Raw genomic sequence first — 21142 nt, forward strand, 5'->3', positions numbered from 1 at the left:
TATGCCTACATTACAAATAAAGCGGTTTCCGGTCGACACAGGAGGTCGCAGCAAGTGTGTCGCTTTTACCGTCGCAATGGTAATTGGATCGTTTCATCAGACGCTTCCGCGGATGGCATTGCAAGTGCTACTGAGCGATATATATTAATACAGCTGGGCCTGAGCTGATCCAGAAGTAAAAAAATGTAAGCGCGAAGTGCTGTAGCATGACTAAAATTTTCCGGTTTTTGTTAATGCTGCAAACAACAAACATGACGAAGCAGGAAACGTCCGATACACGTGCGCAGAAAAAAAAAATAAAGGACATCACTAAATTTCAGGAAATTGGAGTATAATGAGAAGCCAGCGAACTAGGTTAGTCCTATTATTAGAAACATCAACACGCTAATAACGGCCATAAGGACACAGGTGGGACTGAAGCAAACATACGCAAATGCCCAGCTCTCGTATTACACATCTCACGCGTTGTGTATTCAAACACGTGGCACAAATCAAGGACAATACTTCAAGGTGTGTTCATCACAAAGTCGCAGATATTCGAATTTTCGTAGCACGTGTTCGGTCCTCAACGCACGTGTCAAAAATACAAATAAATGACTGATCATGTCAACGCATAAATAGGTGGTGAAAGCCCCGTCAAAAACACTCGTAGGGACCTGAGGCTTCCGAGATAGTACAGTACGTCTTGATCCGGTTCTGCCATGGCATTCGCAACCTTCGCTTTGGCTCTTCTGATGTCCGCTGCCATGGTGACCGGCAGCTGTGAGATGTTCCTTCTTCGCCGTGTTTTGTATCGTTTTCCTTATGTTTGTTGCCACAATACGAAATGATGAGAAATGGCTCGCCATCTCATTGGTGAAAGCAATGTCGAAGTGCTCATCAACTTGGTAGCCACGAATTTATTTTTCTCCTGGGTGGGGGGTGGCACCCGCACGAACGGGCCGGGAGGAGGGATTAGGAGGGTCGGCCGGTGGTGGGCAGTCGAGTGCTGCCTTGCGTCGTTTCATGCTGGGTATCCTATGGTGGAGAAACGCATCCTGCAAACCGAAGCCCAGTCGTTGAGCCAGCTACAGCTTAGTCGGTCAGAAGTTAATAGTTGGGTCAGGAGTTTGCGGGATTCCAGTTCCGTGCGAATGTGAAATGTCATCCAAGCTTAAATCCGCTGTCACCAAAACACTGCAACAATGTCTGCTGGGTGTGTACGCTAGAACTTGCGGGGCCTTTGAGGCTGCGTGCCCAGGATCCGCATCTATCCTATTTTTCGTAATTAGATATCGCATCCCAAAAAACGCCAGGCCTGCGCTGAAACCGCAGCACAGTCACAGCGAAAGCTGGAAGAGTGGCATTTCTAGAGCCCGTTGTAAACTCTTGGGGCTACTAATACAAGTACACTAGCAAGGTACCCACCGCGCCATAAATCACAATTTTTGTAAAGTTGTGAAGCACCTACTAAGCCATTATTCGTCATTCTGCGGAGAAGCGGGGCACCAGCTACACGTCTGTGAGGCATTATGCGCACTTTATTGAAGCGACGACTGATGACAATGAAGAATTATGGCTCAGCCCTTTGTAATTAGTTGGAAGCTTTAAACGGCCCACCAGTTATGTAATTTGCATTGGGTGACGCCCTGTTGCTGTTGCCCTCTCCCGTCATGCTGTATAACATACGTTGACGTGGGAGAGAGACGAAAGGGGGCGAAGAACTTTACTGAGACCCCGAGGTAATGGATCATGCGCTTATGGGCTTCCTTGGCAACCAATACAAGTGCGCTTGCGAGGAACCCACTACGCTATAAATTATTGCAATTTTTGAGAAGTAGGGCAGCAGGTACTGTGCCATTTTTCGTCATTCTACGGAGAGCCGTGGTACCTGCTAAACGCATGTAAGGCATTATGCGCATTTTGTTGATGCTGTGCCTGATGACGATGAAGAATTATGGCAGAGCCCGCTGTAATGGGTTGGAAGCATTCAACAACCTACTCGTTGCGCAATTCGCATTGTGTCACGCCTGGATACAGAATTCGCGTTGTGCGACGCTTGGTGCTTATTTTACTCTTCTACCACGCTATATTGCATATGCTAATGTGGTTCCTTCCCGACATGAGGCCTGTATAGGACCTTTTTGCAAAGCAGTTTCAAGCACCGGCATGGCTCAGAGGTTGAATACTGGGCTCCCACGCAGAGGGCCTAGGTTCGAACCTCGTTCGATCCTGGAATTTTTTTCTTATTTCGTTTTTTTTTCTTATTTCGAGCGATACTGGTTACGGACACCGGCGGCGGCGGCGGCGGCGGCGGCGGCGTACAACTACGGCGCCAAAAACGGCCGGTGAAATGATCTCATAACAGCTTTCGCTGTAAAATGCTTTCGGGCTTACCTGTAATGCGCCAAACACCGCAGCCTTATTACCACTTTCTTGTGTTACTGAGACTTTCCGACGGCTGATTTTCGAGTCAATTGTTTGTTAAGATCAAGAACGTTTCCCCTTTTAGTCATAGATGCTCAGACCTTGATCAAATGCTGTAGTCTTATTACGAGGAAAACAGTCTCGTGTCCTCCAGTTGCATTTGTATTTATCTCCCTACATTAAAAAAAAAGAAACCTTGCTGAATAGCGGAGAAGTTGCGAAAAGGCGATTTGGTATTGTTTTGTCGTTTACCGCTCTTTTCCAAAAGATGTCAAGACTTATTTTTCAAGACAGCAAAGAATAACAAATACTTTCACTTTTATATATTGCCATTCCTTGGGCACATTTTCACTTCATTCAGCAGTTCATTCCTATTTCTTTACTTCTCCAGCCGACTGCATCGCTGCAAGTGTGCCTGGCATTCTGGACCTTGGAACGGTATGAATACGCCAATGCATTTTATCGCGTTTAAAGAAAAGCTGAAGGCCTCGCCTAGAAGATCGTTGTCAGTACGATTCCTATCAAGCTGTCTTTGATTACAATATTACGGCACCTGCTGTTATTAAGTGTAGTACTAGCCAAGTAGTCGTTACTGGTCAGTTTGTACAAAGAACAAGTGAAGAAATGGCCAAAAAGTTATTAATTTATTATTTAGAACTTCAACCAAAACCACGTATTACCTGCGCTGTCCATTTTTTGTTGCGTCCTCTAATAGCGCCATCGCGATGCTTCCAAAGACGTTAATGCACGTATAGAAATATAGGCGTACTGAATTCAGCTTAATTAATTTCCTTCATGGTGGACGTACACAGCAACAAGCCTTAGTAACAGTGCGCACTTTTTGTAATATAAGCATTACATGAAACAAAACATGTTTCTCATAGAACACACAGTTCAAAATATCAACGTCTTCACGGAAGACACGTTGTACGGATAAAAGACGAGTTACCGCGTAAGACACAGAAGTTAATGAAATGTAGGAAACGTGACCATTGGTCAAATTTAGGCGAGGTACAGAAAACGCTACAGCGGACATAACTGCGCAGAGGAAACGTACCTGAGGACAACATTATGTTCAGTAAATGCTCGTATCTAGGAGTAGTAGCGGGATGAGTTGTGTTGTTTTTGTGCTAATTAGTTGTCAGTCCTGATCATAGGTCTGCAAAAAAACTGGAGCCCAGTCAGACTCACTCAAGAAATATATTTTGCTATGAGGACTCACTCGGGCTCAGACTCGCCAAAATTTTCCTCGACCGGACTCACTTGGACTCATACTCACTAAACTTTTTATCAAACGGACTCACTCGTACTCAAACTCACCTACATATTCCTCAGCCGGACTCACTCAAACTCAGACTCAAAGCTTGACCTAAGTCTGAGTCAGCCTGAGTGAGTCGACTCATGGGTCCGTTAGCGTAAAATTTTTCGATCATGGTGTCAATGCTCTTTAGCACAAGTATCTCAAGTAACTGGTGTTCTACGACACGCCTTTGATCATGAACCTTCAAATACGGGTTATCAGTGGTTTCAATCTAGTAAGGACATCTTTATTAAATACGCGACTCACGCGAAATATCTTGGTCAAGAACTTCCCGTGAAAGAGTTTGTGGGGAGAGGTCATGGCATCCCCCACCCCCTAACTCACATCTCGATCAATAAATATTAAGGTGATGCATGAACGCTAGTGCATTGAGATAGAGATATGTGTGAATAGACTTCAGTATAAACATAAGCCGATATAAGGCTGCAAGTAAAGCTGAAGTTGAGTGGATATAGGACCATAGGTCGGAAATAAAAGATGGACCTCACTCAGATTCACTCAAGAAATATATCTTGCGCTCAAGGCTCGCTCGGACTCAGACTCGCCAATATTTTCCTCAACCGGACTCACTCGGACTCAGACTCACTAAAAGTTTCCTCAGCCCGACTCACTTGGACTCAAACTCACCAAAATGTTACTCATCCGCACTCACTCAGGCTCAGATCGAGCCGTGAATCTGAGTCTGAGTGAGTCTGCGTGAGTCGACTCATGAGTGAGCTTGCCACTCTATGGTCCTGATTCAAGCGATATCTTACGCAACAGATCTTCACTCAGTGGAAAGCTTTACTATCAACTAACTGCTGCTCTTTCAAGCTCGGCAAGCTCAGGTATACGCACTAATAATGTGCTATGTATTGGGAAACTCTCAAGACCTGGTTGCAACTCCAACTTGTGTCTGAAATGAGCGAAACTTCGAAATAAAAATGATATTTATTTCAGCCTCCGGGGTAGCTTAGAGGGTAAGGTGTTGCAGTGCTACACTCGAGGGCGAGGGTTCGCTTGCAGGCCACGGCGTCCGGATTTCGACGGGGGCGAAATGCGGAAACCACCATGTACTTAGATTCCGGTGCACATAAATGAAACGCAGATGGTTTACATTATTAAGGCTAAAGCCTTTGCCTCATTAAGCGCGAAATTTGACCTTCGGCGTCCCGCGGAGTTGGGCACGAGTGATGCAAAAAATCACGTGATGGCGTCACCATATGACGTCACGATGGCTTAAAAAATCACCCAAATTTGTGACGTCACTATGACGTCACGTGGCGTCACTTCACAAGATGACTTCACCACATGAAATCGTAGCTTGGTCAATGGTGGTCCGATCGCGGAGGCAATGCAAAACCAGGTGAGGTGCCTCCGATCTTGAAGGCAGTGCAAAACCACGTTAGATGCAGAAAGCTTTCGAAGGATGGCGGGTTAGGATCAATGCATCGAATGAGAAAAAAAAGCGTGCAGTGTGCGCCGGTGTTTCCCACAGCACTGCTAATGAGCGATGACAGACAGAAGAAATATTACACACAGAGACCCGCAGTCCGCTTTTAGTTAACGTGCACGCTGCGAATCTTTATTTTTCAACTACGCAGAAGAGAAATCTCCCACCGGCACTACATTGCAGGTCAAGATCCAGTGCCTATATGTACGGGGTGGCCGGTGATGGTTATGCAGAGTTTCCATGTGGTGCAAAAAAAAAAGTTTGTATTTTTGTACTGCGCGCACAGTGAAATCCAATATTTCCAGTTTTAGTGCATCTAAACAGATGTGTAAAAAATATTTTTAATGTGACAGAAGTTTCTTTTTTTATCTGTGACAGAAGTATTGTTGCGTATTGCAGCTCTGAAGAAACTTATGAACGTAAACAACGCTATTGAAACGCAGACAGTAACCATTAAAAATGCGTTGTGCACATTTTTGGTACTTTGTATGTATCTTTGCGTTGTCTACATGTATGGTTTATTGCTTGTACGGTTAATGTAATATAGACAGCGCAATCTCAAGGAGTAATTTTAGTAGGTTGGGAATTACAGTCGGAAGTACAAAAAGGAAAATTGGCAGGTACACAATATTTCGCAAAATAAAATCATTCAAAAGTACAAATACAATTCGAAATTGGGGATTTGTGTGCTTGATATCTGTATGGTATGAAATGTTTGTATTGTTAAAAATAACAGCCGGATTTACCATTGGCCTAAGCATTGTGTTCCTAATTTCAGTGTCTTGGAGACTCCCTGGAGCTCTGCAATGCGACGTCGGTAAGTAGCAATTAATCTTTTTTTTCTTTTATGTAGGAGCGTTTCGCTTACATCCCGGGACGCTTGAACCGTCCGGAACACGAGCTAAACTATTATCCGACCTACAGTGTTCTTTATATGCTCCCAGTGACGTGAGCATGTGTGTCAGGCTACAGCACATGGTTACGTTGAAAAATGAAATAATGCTCACACTGCGTGCCACCGACACACAACAAACACAACACATGACAGAACACGCAGCAAAATGCAAAATAAAGCCTCTCATTGATGAAAGCCAAAATGCCTTTCGTTAACCGTGCCGCACAAGTAGCATTATCCGTGGAGGCTACATCTGTACAAATACATTGAAAAGTAATCTTAACTAATAAAGCCATAGTGATATCATCATCAATTGTTTATAAATTAAAGTACAGAACAGTCCACATCTGAAAACATTTTGACATAAAAAATGTGCACAATAAGCCACGTATGAAGGTTAAAGCTTTTAATATTTTAAGGAAAACACACAGCTTGGAAAAATTACGTCTTCCACTAAAAGGAACCATGTAGGGATGCGAAGCAGCGCATGGGTCCATTTGAAGTTCCGTTCGTCACGGGCACCTTGCCCGATGTTAGCGCGTCCTTGCAAGTGGAGCACACCATGAATTCACCGTAATTGCTGTTGCTGTTACTCGTCCCGAACTCTTGTTGGAGCACGCCACGCGGGTTCATAGCGCGTCTGCAGAATCTCGTTCCCCGACGCCATCACGTGATTGCTGAGAGAGTATAAGGGGGAGAGGCCACAGCGTCTTACCCAGTTGCCCTTACACAGGCCCGAACGCGCTAGCGCATGCCAGCACACGTGGTTTTGTCTGCGTTACTCCATGCTAGGACAGCATACGGAAGCCCGGGCCCCTAATGTGCTCTGCACGTATCATTATCAAGGCGGTCAAAGAACAAGAGGAACAAGACTTCTCCTTGACGCGAGCGCGCGCTCAGATGGCTCTGCTAGGTGGGACGGTCGCCAATGGAACTTCGGACACAGACAGCCCAGCGCAAAAGCTGCTTCGCATCTAAAAAATTATACCTCTTTCATTATAGGCCTAAGTTTTTTAAATATTTTCCGGAAAATGAATTTAAAGGAAGTTTTAAAGAAAAAAAAACGATTTACCTCATATCAGCACATTACTTTGTCACAATTCCAAAATCGCCAGGCTTGGTAAGCGACAAAATGCGCAAAAAGAAAATACGGGTGGCGACGCCACCTTGAATTTTCCGCACAAAACGCCGTGACGTCATAGACTTTGACGGTGTCCACTAGCTACTACGAAGACCCTAATCAATAAAAGTGAAGTACGTCGTCCTCTGAGAGGGCCATAGACTTAACGTGCCAAGTTTCAGCAAATCTCGTTGAGCCAATGTTGCCGGAGTACGACAAAATACACTTTGAAATCCGTCACGTCACACGCGAAGATTTCGACGCGAAATTTAAAACTGAGACTTTCAGCTTGATTTTCTCCTCTGTTGAAAGAAATTACGGCAGCTTCGCCTTGGTTGTGCTAAGCCTGAAGGGAGGGCGCAGCTGGGTAGCCTTCCTTGTTTCTTTCTTTCTTCTCTTTCTCTTTCTCTCTGTTTTAGATGCGAAGTATCTTAAGGCGGAGCTAAATACGGTGGTGGTGTGCGGCGTGGCCACCCTTACTGCGCATGCGCGTACCCTCTCCACACACCTCCTCTCCACTCCCCCTCACCATTCCCCTGCCATCTACCCTCTCCCATTCCCCCTCTCCACTCACCCTCTCCCCTACCCCTCTCTACTTTCCCTCTCCCTTCCCCTCTCCACTAGCCCTATCCCCTCCCCCTCTCCCCTTCCCCTTTCCACTCTTCCTCTGAAACGCGGGCTAGACATACCGAAATTCTCTCCTGCGCAACGCCGCGATGAGCTCGAGCGCATGCGCGTCCCCTCCCCTTCTCTCTCCTCTCCTACGCTGCCCCCTCTCGCCCGCCTGTCGACCGCGTTCCCCGCTCGCCCTGTGAGAATTAACGGCCAGGCTAGATGGAAGATACGACGCGCGTAGCGTCGCTCTTCGCGTTCCACGACGCGAGCTCGGTAGCATGCCCAACGAACGCCAACGGAACGCGATCGTGCAAGTGCTCCGGCTTCGCATCTACTCATGGTCCCCTTTAGCGGGAGATGGTGTAATTTTTCTTGAATGTGCTTTTTCTACCTGTTGTTTTCTATTTCTTCTTTTTGTATTTCTTCCTCTTTCTCGCTCATTCTGTCTCTATTTCTCTTTCTCTCTATGCTTCTTTCTCTCTCTTTCCTTGTTTCTCGTTATTTCTCTTTCTTTCTCTTTCTGTCTTGCTCTCTGTTTTCTCTATTTCCTTTTCATGTCTGTTTCTCTGTGTCTCTTTCTCTTTCTTTCTGTGTCTTTCTCCGTCTTTCTATCTTTTACTTCTCTATTTTTTTCTCCGTTCTTTCTATAGCTTTCTTTCTCACTCTCTCTCTCATTCCTCGTTCTCTCTCTTTCTTTCTCTCTCTGTTTCACGTCCTCCACTTCGCCAAGCAGAGTGTTCGTATAATGCTCGCACCTGCTGTGCTCCTAGTGGGGCTTGCACGATTCCTGTGGCGCACACCCACCTGTGGTTTTCTGCGTACACCAAAGGTTTTACGGCTGACTAAAGGTTTTACAGCTCCGCATTTAAAACCCGTGTTCGTGAAATGAACGACATTGGAGCTCTCAGAGTGCAGTTTATCAATCTAAACCGATCCATTGCTTCACTTGAGTGTTCTTTTAACCGTCGAACGAGCGCCCATTATAAATGCCACCTGCATATGATTGCGTTTTATAAGCGGGAACTTAGAAAGAGGGACTTCGTAAGCAGAGATTCACAGAGAGAGGGAACACAGGAAACGCGGGGCGGTTAATTAGACCGTCCAGTTTGCTTCCCTTCACGCGGGGAACGAGGGGAGGGGAATGAGGGACTAAAAATAAAGGAAGAGAACGCATATGAGTACAGTCAGTTTCGTAATAAAATAATTACACGCTCGGAAAATCATTATTGGGTAATGCACTTGGACTCACATTTCTCCAGAGCAGTCGAGCGTGTGGCTCTTTACGCTAGCACTACCTCGCGTTAGCTACAAGCTTCCGTTCATGTTTCAATTGTAGCACAAGGACCTAGCATGCAGTGCGACTATGTTTGGTACTACTATGGCATCGGTCTCCACATAATCTTGCAAAAAAAAATGCCGGATGAATCGGCCGATTGGCCGCTCTAGACAAGTGTGATTCTTACTGTATTTCAGTAAATAGAGTTTTAGTACTTGGACCCCAAGCCGGCGGCGCTTGAAGCTCTTGCGTTCGTTTGTACTCACAGCTTTCTTCTGTTTGCCAGCCGGAGTACAAAAGAACGCTGGAGTTTGGGTACGCGAGCCGCTTTGCGAAGCCTAGGCACTAAAACTCTCTCTTGGAGAGCGAAGCTTTTGCGTTCTTTTGTATTCTCCTTGGGCGCGCCTGGCGAACAGAACAAAGCGGGGAGACTACAAACGAAAGCAAATGCTTGGGACCCCAATTGCTTGGGTGCCCCAGTGCTATATCCCTCTTAGATGCACCTCCAGTTCAGACCATCAGACAACTTAAATGCTGACCGAAGCAAGAGGGTGACGAGCTGCTTCCCGAAGCCGCCGAAGGCTGTTCACAAGGATTGCTATTCGGGAGAGTTGGTGTTTCCTAACTACAGCATGTATCAGCGCGACACGTCCGAGAAAGGAACCACGAGAAACGCGAAGAGACAGGTACGCGCTAAACTTCCAGCTATTTCTTTCGTGCCTTTCAAACTGCTTCCTATATACGAAAGAAAAACACAATTCATCATGCACGCGCTCGTAATCCAAGAAGCAGTTCGAAGGGCATGAAATGAACAGTTTGAAGCTTAGTGTCCACCTGTCTCATCATCATCATCATCATCATTCTCAGCCTGTTTTATTCCACAGCAGGACGAAGGCCTCTCCCAATGATCTCCTGCTTATTCTATCCTGTGCGAGCTGATTCAGTTTTATGCCTGCGAACTTCTTAATTTCGTCACTCCGTCTAACTCTTCCTTCCTCGACTGCGTTTCCCATCTCGTGGTAACAATTCTGTATTTCTTACTGTCCACCGGTTTTCTGTCCTACGCATTCTGTGGCCAGCACAGGTTCATTCCTTTCGCTTGATGTCAACTAGGATATCTGCAAGCCCTGTTTGCTCCCTGACCCATTCTGCCGTCCCCCGATCTCTTAATGTTGTTCCCATCATTTTACATTCCGTTGCCCGCTGTGTGGTCCTCAACTTTTTCGCTAGTTGTTTTGTTATCCTTCATGTTTCAGCCCCATATGTTAGAACTGGCAGTATGTATTGGTTTTATACTATTCACTTTAATCGCAGTGGCAGATTTCCGGACATTATTTAGGAGTGCCTGCCGAATGCACTCCAGCCCATTCTTAATCTTCGGTGTATTTCTTCTTCATGATTAGGCTCTCCTGTTAGTAGTTGTCCTGGGTATACATACTCTTGTATACACTTCAATGTGTGGTTTTCAGTCTTAAACTCTGTTTCGCCAGGCTATTCAGCATTACCTTTCTCTTCATCATATTCATTTTAGACCTACTTTAACGCTTTCTCGGTTTAGTTCCTCAATGATATTTTGCAGTTCGTTGCTATTGTTACTGCAGAGCACTATGTCATCTGCAAATCTTAGGTTGTTGAGCCATTCTCTGTTAACCATGATTCCTTATTTCTTCCCAGTCTAGCCATTTACACTTCCTCCAAGCACGCAGTGAACAAAATTGATGATATTGTATCTCCTTGTCGGACTCCTTCTTTTATTGCAATTTTATCGCTTTTTTCGTCGAGAAGTAAGGTGGTTGTTGAGCCTTTGTAGATGTCGGCTAAGGTATTGACATAGGATTTAGTTACTCCTTGTCGACTTAGTGCTTTTAAGACTGCAGATAAATCTACTGAGTCGAATGCCTTTTCGTAGTCTATGAAGGCTAAATAAAGGGGTTTGTTGTTTTCAGCAGCATCCTTCATTACGTGATTTATCACGTGAATGTGATCCATTGCCTTTCCTGCACCCCGCTTGTCCTTTAGGTTGGTTAAAGCCAAGTGTTTCTCTTATCCTGTTTGAAATTACCTATTACCTTTGTAAATATTTTGTATATCGCCGAAAGTAAGCTGATGGGCCTATATTTCTTAAGTCTTTTATGTCCCCTTTCTTGTGTGTTACTATAAGGTTGGCAATTTTCCAGCTCACTGGAACCGTTGCCGTTTTGAAGCACTGAGTGTAGTGAGTAGCAAGTTTCTTTGAAATAAATTCTCCTCCACCTTTAATTAGATCGGCTGTTGTTCCGTCATCACCAGCTGCTTTTCCGCGTGGCATATCGTGTATGGCATTTCTAACTATCTTGCCCATCGCTACTTCCGCTCCAGAGTGGATGACGTATTTTCGAACTATATAGTTCAGCGCAGAATTGCTCTGCCACCAGAAATATGCCATTGAAGTTGTTGATAGCATTTCCCTGCTTGTCTTTTAGAGCGTGCATTTTATTCCTTCCTATACAGAGTCCATTCTTCACTGTTTCGATGCTGGTACCTTTTTGACTGCTGCTTCTATCGCTTTGACGTTGTAGTTCCTTATGTCATTGATATGTCACTGACTTTCCTCTCGTTCATCAGCTCTGTCAGCTCAGCGAACTGTATTTTAGACCTTTAGTTGGTCTCCTTCATGCGTTGCCGTTTCATTATTAAGTCTTTTGTGGATTGGGAGAGCTTGCCTAGTTCTACAGTTCCTCCTTTTGCATTGAAATATACCATGATTATGGTGTACTGGGTACGTCTTTTTCTCATTACTATTTCCTATATGTGTCCCGCTAATACATGCTGCAGTACAGTTCAACAGTCGATTCTGCCACGGGCGAAATTTTCTAGCGCCGAATTCGCAAAGTGTTTTCAGGCTAGAAGTGTTGTACAGAAAAAACATGAGCTAATCCTGACGTAAGACGTATTATTAGCACCGATTATTGTTATTAGCCAATAGAAATCATGTGTTAGGAAAACAAAGCTACCTAAATCGGAGCCCTTAATTACCTTATATGACAACGCTACGCGCTCAAGCGACATCCATCCGTTTAATGACATCGGTGTCATGGCGTTACCGTTTTACGAAGTCGCAAAAACTGAACCGCTTTCAATGCGGTTTCTGTGGAAAAAAAAGGGAGAATAACCACACGTTTTTGTTCTTTCCAATTCTACAGGACGAAGTGATGGCAACCGTAATGCAGCTGGTTCAGGTAAGTAGATTCCCCAAAATTAGTTTATATCAGAAACCGCCCATGCTATTTCATTTTCTGTGCAAAAGCTACGGGATATTGCACCAGTGTCGAGAAACATGCAATATGCTGGAGAGCTGAGGTGGTTGCGTTACACTACGGAAGAAGGAAAAACGCTAGGAGGGCGCGTGACGTGACAATCTTGAAGCCTAGTCATAAAAAGATAAGGCAGAAGAGCCCCACCTAAACAACTCATGTTATTAGTTTTGTCCCGTTCAAAAAGAGCAACACCATGTGATTTGTCCGTGTTATTGGAACTTTATTCGCCATGGAAAAGTCGCATGGTTGAAAAGTACGACAAGTCACCACGATCGACGAGGTCCGTCTTCCGAGAAGAAGCTTCTTAATTGCACAGTGTTGTTGAGACTTTTTGCCTCATTCCGCAGTGGCTTGCACTTCTGGACGCTTGTGTTCGTTTGCCTGACTGTCGAAATGCCTTCGTATGTGTGAAATAACGTGTGTTTTGTGCATGTTGCAATAGTTATAATATGAGGAATTATGTTGTGCACAGTTGACAAAAAAATGCTAGTAATATTTCCATGCATTCAATAAAAAACAAAGTAATGGCTAGGCTCCGTAATATGGTACTTCACTGCTAAGCAGAACGCCTGGGTTCTATTTCCAGGTCGAGTAACTCGTTAAAAATTTTTGCGGTCTGTTTTTGTGATGGCGTTGGTCTGCGCGGACACACTCGACGAATCGATTTAGCAGATGGCGCATGCATGTTTGCGTGTAAAACTGCAAGCGTAAAATAAAGTACGTGCGAGTTAAGCTGAGAAAATGAGAGATGACTGTAAAAAGCCTCCTTCCTTCAGTGGACATAAATATTAGCTCATTATTATGAAGACTAATAAGATGATGATGATTAAATATTTCATCTGATTGCTTTTATTCTTCGCCTAAGAAAGATGCAAAGGCAACTGAGAAGGAGGTCAGCAGCTCTTGGTTGTAAAAGCACCCTTAATTCCTTGTCCATGCTAGTTCTTCCCAAACGAAGCGTTGATAAACATATGCTAAAGGATCTATCGTTCATTGGTACATTTCTCTTCGTTCCTTCTGCAGTGCCTCGTTACAACGCTGACACAGATTAACGCAGTGGGTGCTGTGGCAGCGTTGATTGACATCGTTGGGATAGTCCTCGGCGTCCTGGGTGCAAGTGAGTACCTCGGTTCTTTTATTTTAGATATCTGCTGCACTACTAGTAAAGAAGCGTTTACAGGCTGCCTTTAAAAAGTGCTTTCAAGTGATCTGCATGCAGTCAATCGTATCAGTGCTCAATTTTCTACTCCAATAATATTTAGACAAAAGTTCCATCGTCTATATCATCTGACAAGTATTTTGTGCATGAGGAAAAGGAGGAGGAGACAACTTCATTAAAGAGAGATTTCAGGCGTTTGTAGACGGCCGCTTGTCTGCGATCACCTCTTCTACCCAGGCAATGATTGCTTTTTTTAGTTTTTCTTCGGGGGCCCGTATTAGGTACTCCCGTGTCGTTTCTGAGGGAATTGGCGATAGCTCCCTGGCTGGGGAGAGGCTCTCCCATTCCCAGAGGATGTGACATGAATGCAAGGCATTCTAATTTTTCCACAGGAGCCTTTTGCATGTAGGGAACTTCCTAGAATGCTGAGAACGACTGCTAGCGACAATTATGGCCAGGTAAAGAGGTTCAAAAACTCATGTAAATGGGTGTATTGGCGACCATTCTCTGCGACTGTGTGTGAATGAATTAAACAAGAAAAATTTTATACCAGGCCATCTCGATCACTCACTTCCTGTAAGACTGCGAAAGCTAACCTGACGTTGCATGAATAGATTTTAAGCTGAAGATGTGCCAACTATCTCAACTCATTCTAAATTATCAACATTGACTCGCAACTCCTACTCAAAAAAATGCTGAGATAATGTAAAAAAGCATAAACTTACACATTTGGCGCAATATTTCTGTCTTCCCCAGAATTCCGCAAAAGCATCTGGTAACTTAACCATTCAAATTTTAACCCTTATCTGTAAATATTACACTCAAAAACTCATTTTAAAAAATCTGGAGATACACTGTTCTGTCAATAATACGTAGCTTTCGTATGCTTCAGTAGTTAGTAAAGGACATTCATTTTAGGTTCACCGGACGAATTTGAGGATACATAGCCAGAGGGGCGACAGGACATTTTTTTTCATATTTTTTTTTTACATTCCCCGCTCAAGCCGCTATGTGTTAAGAATTGACAGGCTTCTCCGGTTTGATCACACTCGCTCATTGAGTTGGAGAGTTTATTGTTTTAACGGAGGTTCAAAATTTATTGACCTAATTACAATATCTTACTTCTCTAGAAGGTTCAAGGTTTCAACGGATACAGGGGCAGGTAAAGTTTTGCTCAAGCACGGCGAAAATGGACATTCATGAGTGTACTGCGTGTTGCATGCGAGGACACGAAACTAAACCTATAAATGGAGCACATTCCTTGTCGAACCGACGGCACTTCCAACGCATCTGTCTTGCTTCATTTGTCTTGGTGCCCTCGTAGTAGTTTCATTAAATGTTTCACTAAGTGGGTCAAGTCGGGATGTACGAGGCATGGTACGCATGTATGACCACGGCCGCTACATAAAAAAAAACAGGTGCGGCCTGCTGCGTGGCGCCGAAACGGCGTCCGGAGCCTAGTTCTCCTTGCGCCCGCTCTGGAGCCACCACACCGGTCCAGCTGTTCACGGAGAAGCGCTTCGACAGCCGCGTTTTTATGGGCGACACTTACTCCAATCAGGCCGTAGATTACGCGTTTTATAGCTTCACATTACAGATTGAATATTGAAGTCGTTATTAGAAATGCCAAGAGATGCGCAAGATCTAATGTGGTTTGGCAGGCCTTATCTACAGGAAAGCTACGTTCTGTGCTCGGTTCTGAGGCCGACTGTGGAACGAACGCTTCGATCTCGTCTTTTCACAGGGTGCGAGGAACTTTTGATCTGAGGGCTTTCTCCTGAGCTTTCACAATGACCTGCCCCAACTATTGCGTCATCAGCTGCATTCATTCGCCGACGTTTTCTGGGCTGCGCGTTCTTTTTTTTTGCATGTAGTGCGGATAACCGGGAAACACAGTTGGGACCGCAGTCGGAAGCAAAATCCTAATTATCGTGTTCTTTTTATAGTCATCTTTAGTGATATGTAATGCACATACCAGCGACCTGTCGCTTGGCTCCCACTTACTTGCTTTCCCTGATGGTCCTTGGCGAGAAATATTCTTCAGCCACGCTTCGCGACGCTGCAGATCGCTAGGGAATTCGTGGAACTTCATAGTAGCGTCTCTTCTCGCGTTTGAATTGCACAGCGGCACACAACAGCTTCGCGGCATCTCACCGCTGGAAAAAACCGTCCGCCACAGACGCGCACACCAAATAAACGCACTCAGGCGCAAGAAACATGAGGAAAGCTACTCACACACACGATCACACAAAAAAGCACACGAACAACGCATAAATTCCGAGCCGACCACATTGTAGCACCACGGCCGCTGCATAATGGTAGCACGAACTGGCCTCTGCTTTGCGGACCGCGCTAGTGGCGTCCTCACCAAAAACTGCGGCCGCAACTGTGAACTCGACCGGGACGCGCTTGTCCATTGACGGCCACGCGACGCAGCAGGCCGCACCTGTTTTTTTTATGTAGCGGCCGTGGTATGACATAGATTAATGGTAAAGAGTTTTATATGCAGGGTTTAAGCGGCTCGCACATGCTGGCCGACGCTTCGATGGGTGGACCCATCTTTGGTAGTGGGTCCACACAAAGGCAGATATCACTGGCCCCACAAGGGGCAGAAAGGGGTGTTGAGTCCCCGCCGGAAAATGATTTCTGGCTGCACATTGCAACCCACCAGCGCACAATCACGACGAGGACAAGAACGAAGACACCACGACGCTGTCCTTCCTCCTTGTCCTCGTCGTGATTGTACGCTGGTGTGTTGCCACGTGACACCGACAAGCCCAAGTTTTCAATACCCTGGCTACGCCCCTGGTCGACGCACCTATCAAAGAGTCGTCCAGCTTGTCTGAGACATTTAACTCCTTTTTATACAACCTCTATTCAATCATCTATGTCACATAGCGTTTCCATCTGTCAGCTCACATATTTACTACAGATCGACACCATCCTATGATATGAGCGACGTCGCGTGCGCGTCACCTGCACTATGACACGAACGGCACAAACGACAAGATACCGCTGCGTTCGTTAACTTAATATCAGAACATAACTGATATAGCCTAAGTGACATGGCATGATATGCATGCCCTGACATGTACTGTATTTACTCGTACACCACCAGCATGCTGATGCTGTCAACTAGTCTAAATTAATAAAGTGTTGGCTATCACTGGCTAATGGGTCGCCTAACTGTTAGCTAACTATCGCTATCTTCTCTTATACCAGTGTAATAAATGATGCAATGTACCACTATGCCTAGATCTTCTCGTTCCATTAAAGATGCGTCGCAATTTTTTCGGGAAAGGAGGGGGGGGGTCAACCATACTTTATGTACGCTAGTTCGTGAGCTTATATATGGGCGTGTATTTATACATATGCTAAATTGAAAATTTTCCTGGGAGGTGCGGGAGTTGCACCCCCCAGCATGCTGGCCGACGCTTCTATAGGTGCTACGCCAGTTGATGCATTGCTTTCGGTTTTCGTAGGAATTTTTCGGAGTTCATGTTTAGGCAGTTCTTGCGGAGAAACCAACGTCGACGTGCACTGCGATTGTCCTTTCTTATCCCCCACAGATCTCAGCGGCCTCACGAATCTCCTCATGCCCTTGTGCGCGGAAGTCAATGTGCCAGGATGCATTACGCTGCTGTCTCCAGATGACACCTGCACGGCACCCATCAATGTTTCTCTTCCGGACAACCTCAACCTCGGAGAGGTAAGCTTTCTTCTTGAGCTTTTCCGATAGCCCGAATAGTAAAACAAAATTCTATTACAAATATAATTCTGAAATTGCGGACAGTCGATAATTTCACAAATATTTGAAGGAAGGTCACCTAAGATGACCTTGTGGGATGTGGGATGCTCTGGACGTCTGGTACGCCTCCCAGATTTCTACAGACCCTGAGGGCTCTGTAGAAATCTGGGAGGCGTACCAGACGTCCAGAGCGTGTTGTGAAAGGAGCGGGCTGTGACGTCGGCGTCTGTGGATAGATGCCTGTGGATGGAGTGGCACTGCCCGGTTCGTTCGCAGCTATGTATGCGGGCTTGAGTCGGTCAATTGAGACGCGGACGTCGTTCCCGTTCAGGCGCAGAGTGAAGTTTTTATCGTCGCGATGGACGACCAGGTAGGGTCCGCTGTAGGGTGGCTGGAAAGGCCTGCGGACGTTGTCGTAGCGGAGGAAAGCGTGCGTGCATAGCTGCGAACGAACCGGGCAGTGCCACTCCATCCACAGGCATCTATCCACAGACGCCGACGTCACAGCCCGCTCCTTTCACAACACGCTCTGGACGTCTGGTACGCCTCCCAGATTTCTACAGACCCCGAGGGCTCTGCACTCCGCTGGGGGGTGATGTGGCGACACAATGCGCACAAACCGGCGCAGACACCGCCTCGTCATTAGCCAGCTCGGCGTGACATGGCCGCATGCTGCACCACGCCTCCGATAAGGGACAGCGCCACCGCAGCGTCACCGGAGGCTTACGTCACCGACGGCGGTTATAAACCCGAGCTGCTAAGCTCGGAGGTTATCATTCCTTCGCCACCCGACTAAGCGCAGCGTCGCTATGCTCGCCCCGCTGCTACTACTACGTTAAATAAACAGTCGTTATGTTTTATGTTGGGATGCGTCCTTCCATCGACACGGCATCCCACAAGGTCATCTTAGGTGTGCATAACATCACAGGGCTCCTTTATGGAATGGATGCTAATAAAAGGTAAGCCGAGAAGTGCATGGTACAAGTTGGGCGTGCGATGATCCTATCCCACCTCCAAGCGTAGAGCAGGAGGCATTGGGTAACATGAGAGGTTGATGTATCCATGCGGTCCACTTTTTCATCCAGCTATGAGAGCCTGTCCTGTTGCAGCTTTGGCAATGTTCACAAAAACACACGTGTTGCCACTGTACTATTGCTTTCGAGAAGGCAATAACTTGAGCTCGCAAGAGTCGAGACACAAGAAGGCGATGTGGTGCGGTCCTCGCCAGAAGGCTGTATATTGTTGCGGTGCAGGCGCTAGAATTTACTGTACATGCGAGTATATAGAGTAAGTATAGCGTAATTTGCTATAGTTTAAAAAATAAACCATTCACTTAGTATGTAAAGCTTGATAAAAATGGAGAGTACTACCGACCTAACTTTAAAATTTTATTTGATGAATTGCCATATTTCTTTATTCACGCAAAAAAGCTCCTTAAATCTTTAATTTGGGAGAGTTCGTTCATACTTATGTAAAAGCGCAAACCGACTCGGACGAGGACACGAAGAGACACATCACAAGCGCTGACTCGGACTTTAAGAGTTTCTACGCTCGCCCACAACGCCTCCATGACTGCTGGAGGACACAAACAGCAGCTTGAACTTTTAACGGCCCAACCTTGGGCTTGATGCAGTAGGAGGCCACTCTGGACTAGCTCGTCGATACGACGATCAAATTTGCATAAGTCGAGACTGGACCTGTGTGGTGGGGAAGTTCTAGAAAGAAAGCGGTCCACTGTAAAAAAAACATATATTATATTTGTTCTACATACTCACGAGAAGTCATGTTGAATCGTTGTAGCCTTAATTTCCTCAACTAAATTTTTGGCAGAGCTGCTACACGCCCAAAGTTAGCGATGTTTGACCCGATAATTTCGACAACAGTCAATATTGATGGTGTCCTAAATCCTGAAGTCGGAGTGAGCGCTTTTCATGTGCATTTGTGTTTCTTCGCGTCTGTCACTCTGTCGCGTTCTTCACTAAGTTCACTAAGAGTCCCTATGGTAGACAGAGAATATATGTTCAGTAGCAGCAGTGTTAACTGGAGTGCAAGAAACAGCCGTTACATTCATCAGTATATTTCCTTCCTCCGGGTAGTTCGGCTTAGTCTTGAAATAGCATACACAATGGATAAGCAAAATCTAGTTCTTTGGGTGGTCGCCTAAATCACGCACCGAATCGCTTCTTTTCAGTCACTTTTCTTCCGTTCCTAAAGCAATTTTTAATACGCATGTACGGGTGCTATTCACACACCAAATGGAGGCGAAAATGTTTGAGGCCCGTGTACCTAGATTTAAGTGCACGTTAAAGAACCCTGGGAGATCGAAATTTCCGGAGCCCTCCACTACGGCGTCTCTCATAATCATATCGTAGTTTTGGGACATTAAACACCAGATATTATTATTATTCACACACCAAATATGGGTTAGACAATTTTGTTTGCTTGAGGTGAAATCAAATGAACATACCGAGCTCAAAAGCTCGAAATAAAGGAATGCGTTTGTCTTGAATAACAAACGCCATTATGAATGTACACAAAACTGTAGTCAACAAACGATATGCGGAAGCATATTGCCAGATATTGTAACGCTGCTCACATAATAGTTTATGTGGCGTCGGCATTCTTTCTTCAAACGTTCAAAAATGCCTATCCCTGTGGCCTTCTTGTGTCTCCGCAGTGCAAGAATGAAATGGACAAAAAAAGCACAATGTGGCGCCTGTGAATTGCACTGTGTTCTGTATCCGCATCGTTTTGCACTGCGTTGTTCATTCATAGACCAGTTATAGTTACACCAGTTATAGACCGAACCATGAGAATGAAATAACTAAAAGAATAAGGATGGGATGGGGCTCATTCGGCAAGCATTATCAAATCATGAATGGTAGTCTACCACTATCCCTCTAGAGAAAGGCATATAACAGCTACATCTTACCGGTACTTACCTACAGAGCACGTATATATACGACTAATAGCCATTTATGGCTACGAATCAGCTGACGCAGGAGCCAGAACAAAAACCCCCGGAGCGCTTTCCTGTCATTGGCACGTCCCACAAACAAATACGTGAGAAAGTGCTTCTAGCAGCTCCACAGAACCCAAGTGCCGTGTGCGCTGCTGCGGATGGTAGCGAGGTGTAGCGAGCATAAAGGATGTTTAATGCTTATATTTAAGTAGTCGGCTACAAAAATGCGCCTGTTGATATACATTCCATTTACAGTGTCTCAACGATACCCTGCTTCTGTGCAAAGACGGCGAGCCTGTCACGGTAAGTAAGCGCATGACGTCACATTTTGTGAGCTTACATTTAAACAGACTTAACCGAAAGGAAGGCAAGTTCATCGTTTAGATCAGAATGAAGCATCTTGCGGAACAATTAATTTTATTTTTGGTTGCGTATTTGCAATAATAAAAATTGAAAATCTGCTGAGAACTTCGCTGAACATTAAGATGACCACGCAACACGGTAGGCATATATAGGTTCTATGGTGGTATTGATAAGAATACGACGCACTATTTATGTTCGGCTGACACGCCGACTGATACGTTTTACGCCGTTTGACAGGCTTACGTTTGAAAAAAATGCATAAGTTCTACCGCAGACCAGGATATATATTGGTTACAAGCCTACATTGGCTACTTTTCACATCAATTTCGCTGCGTACGATCGACAGCGCATCCTGAAGACGCAAGCGGTGGTCGCACAAACTTCGAGAGCGGTAACTGAGTCTTGATTTCAAATCTACACAGAGTATAGAACCAAGACTCAACTAGTCCTGTCGTGTATGTTCTTTTCATCTGTTGTTTGTGCGTTTGATGAACGTTATCACTTATACATACCTTCAAGGCAAATGCGGCAACACTTAAAAATGTATTC

General features: G+C 45.3%; 1 protein-coding gene across 1 annotated transcript in view; it reads left to right on the forward strand.

Annotated features, from left to right (window-relative positions):
- The first annotated feature begins 628 nt into the window (after positions 1–628).
- The window catches only part of LOC119399358 (uncharacterized), a 30873-nt gene continuing 10359 nt past the window's right edge, over positions 629–21142 (forward strand). The window contains exons 1-7 of the mRNA XM_037666173.2: positions 629–762; positions 2798–2844; positions 5938–5976; positions 12248–12283; positions 13385–13478; positions 17090–17229; positions 20486–20533. Coding sequence (XP_037522101.1) covers positions 702–762; positions 2798–2844; positions 5938–5976; positions 12248–12283; positions 13385–13478; positions 17090–17229; positions 20486–20533 — 465 coding nt within the window. The 5' untranslated portion in view covers positions 629–701. The remainder of the gene's footprint in view (positions 763–2797; positions 2845–5937; positions 5977–12247; positions 12284–13384; positions 13479–17089; positions 17230–20485; positions 20534–21142) is intronic.

The sequence above is a fragment of the Rhipicephalus sanguineus genome, chromosome 7, assembly GCF_013339695.2.
Source record: "Rhipicephalus sanguineus isolate Rsan-2018 chromosome 7, BIME_Rsan_1.4, whole genome shotgun sequence".
Taxonomy (NCBI): domain Eukaryota; kingdom Metazoa; phylum Arthropoda; class Arachnida; order Ixodida; family Ixodidae; genus Rhipicephalus; species Rhipicephalus sanguineus.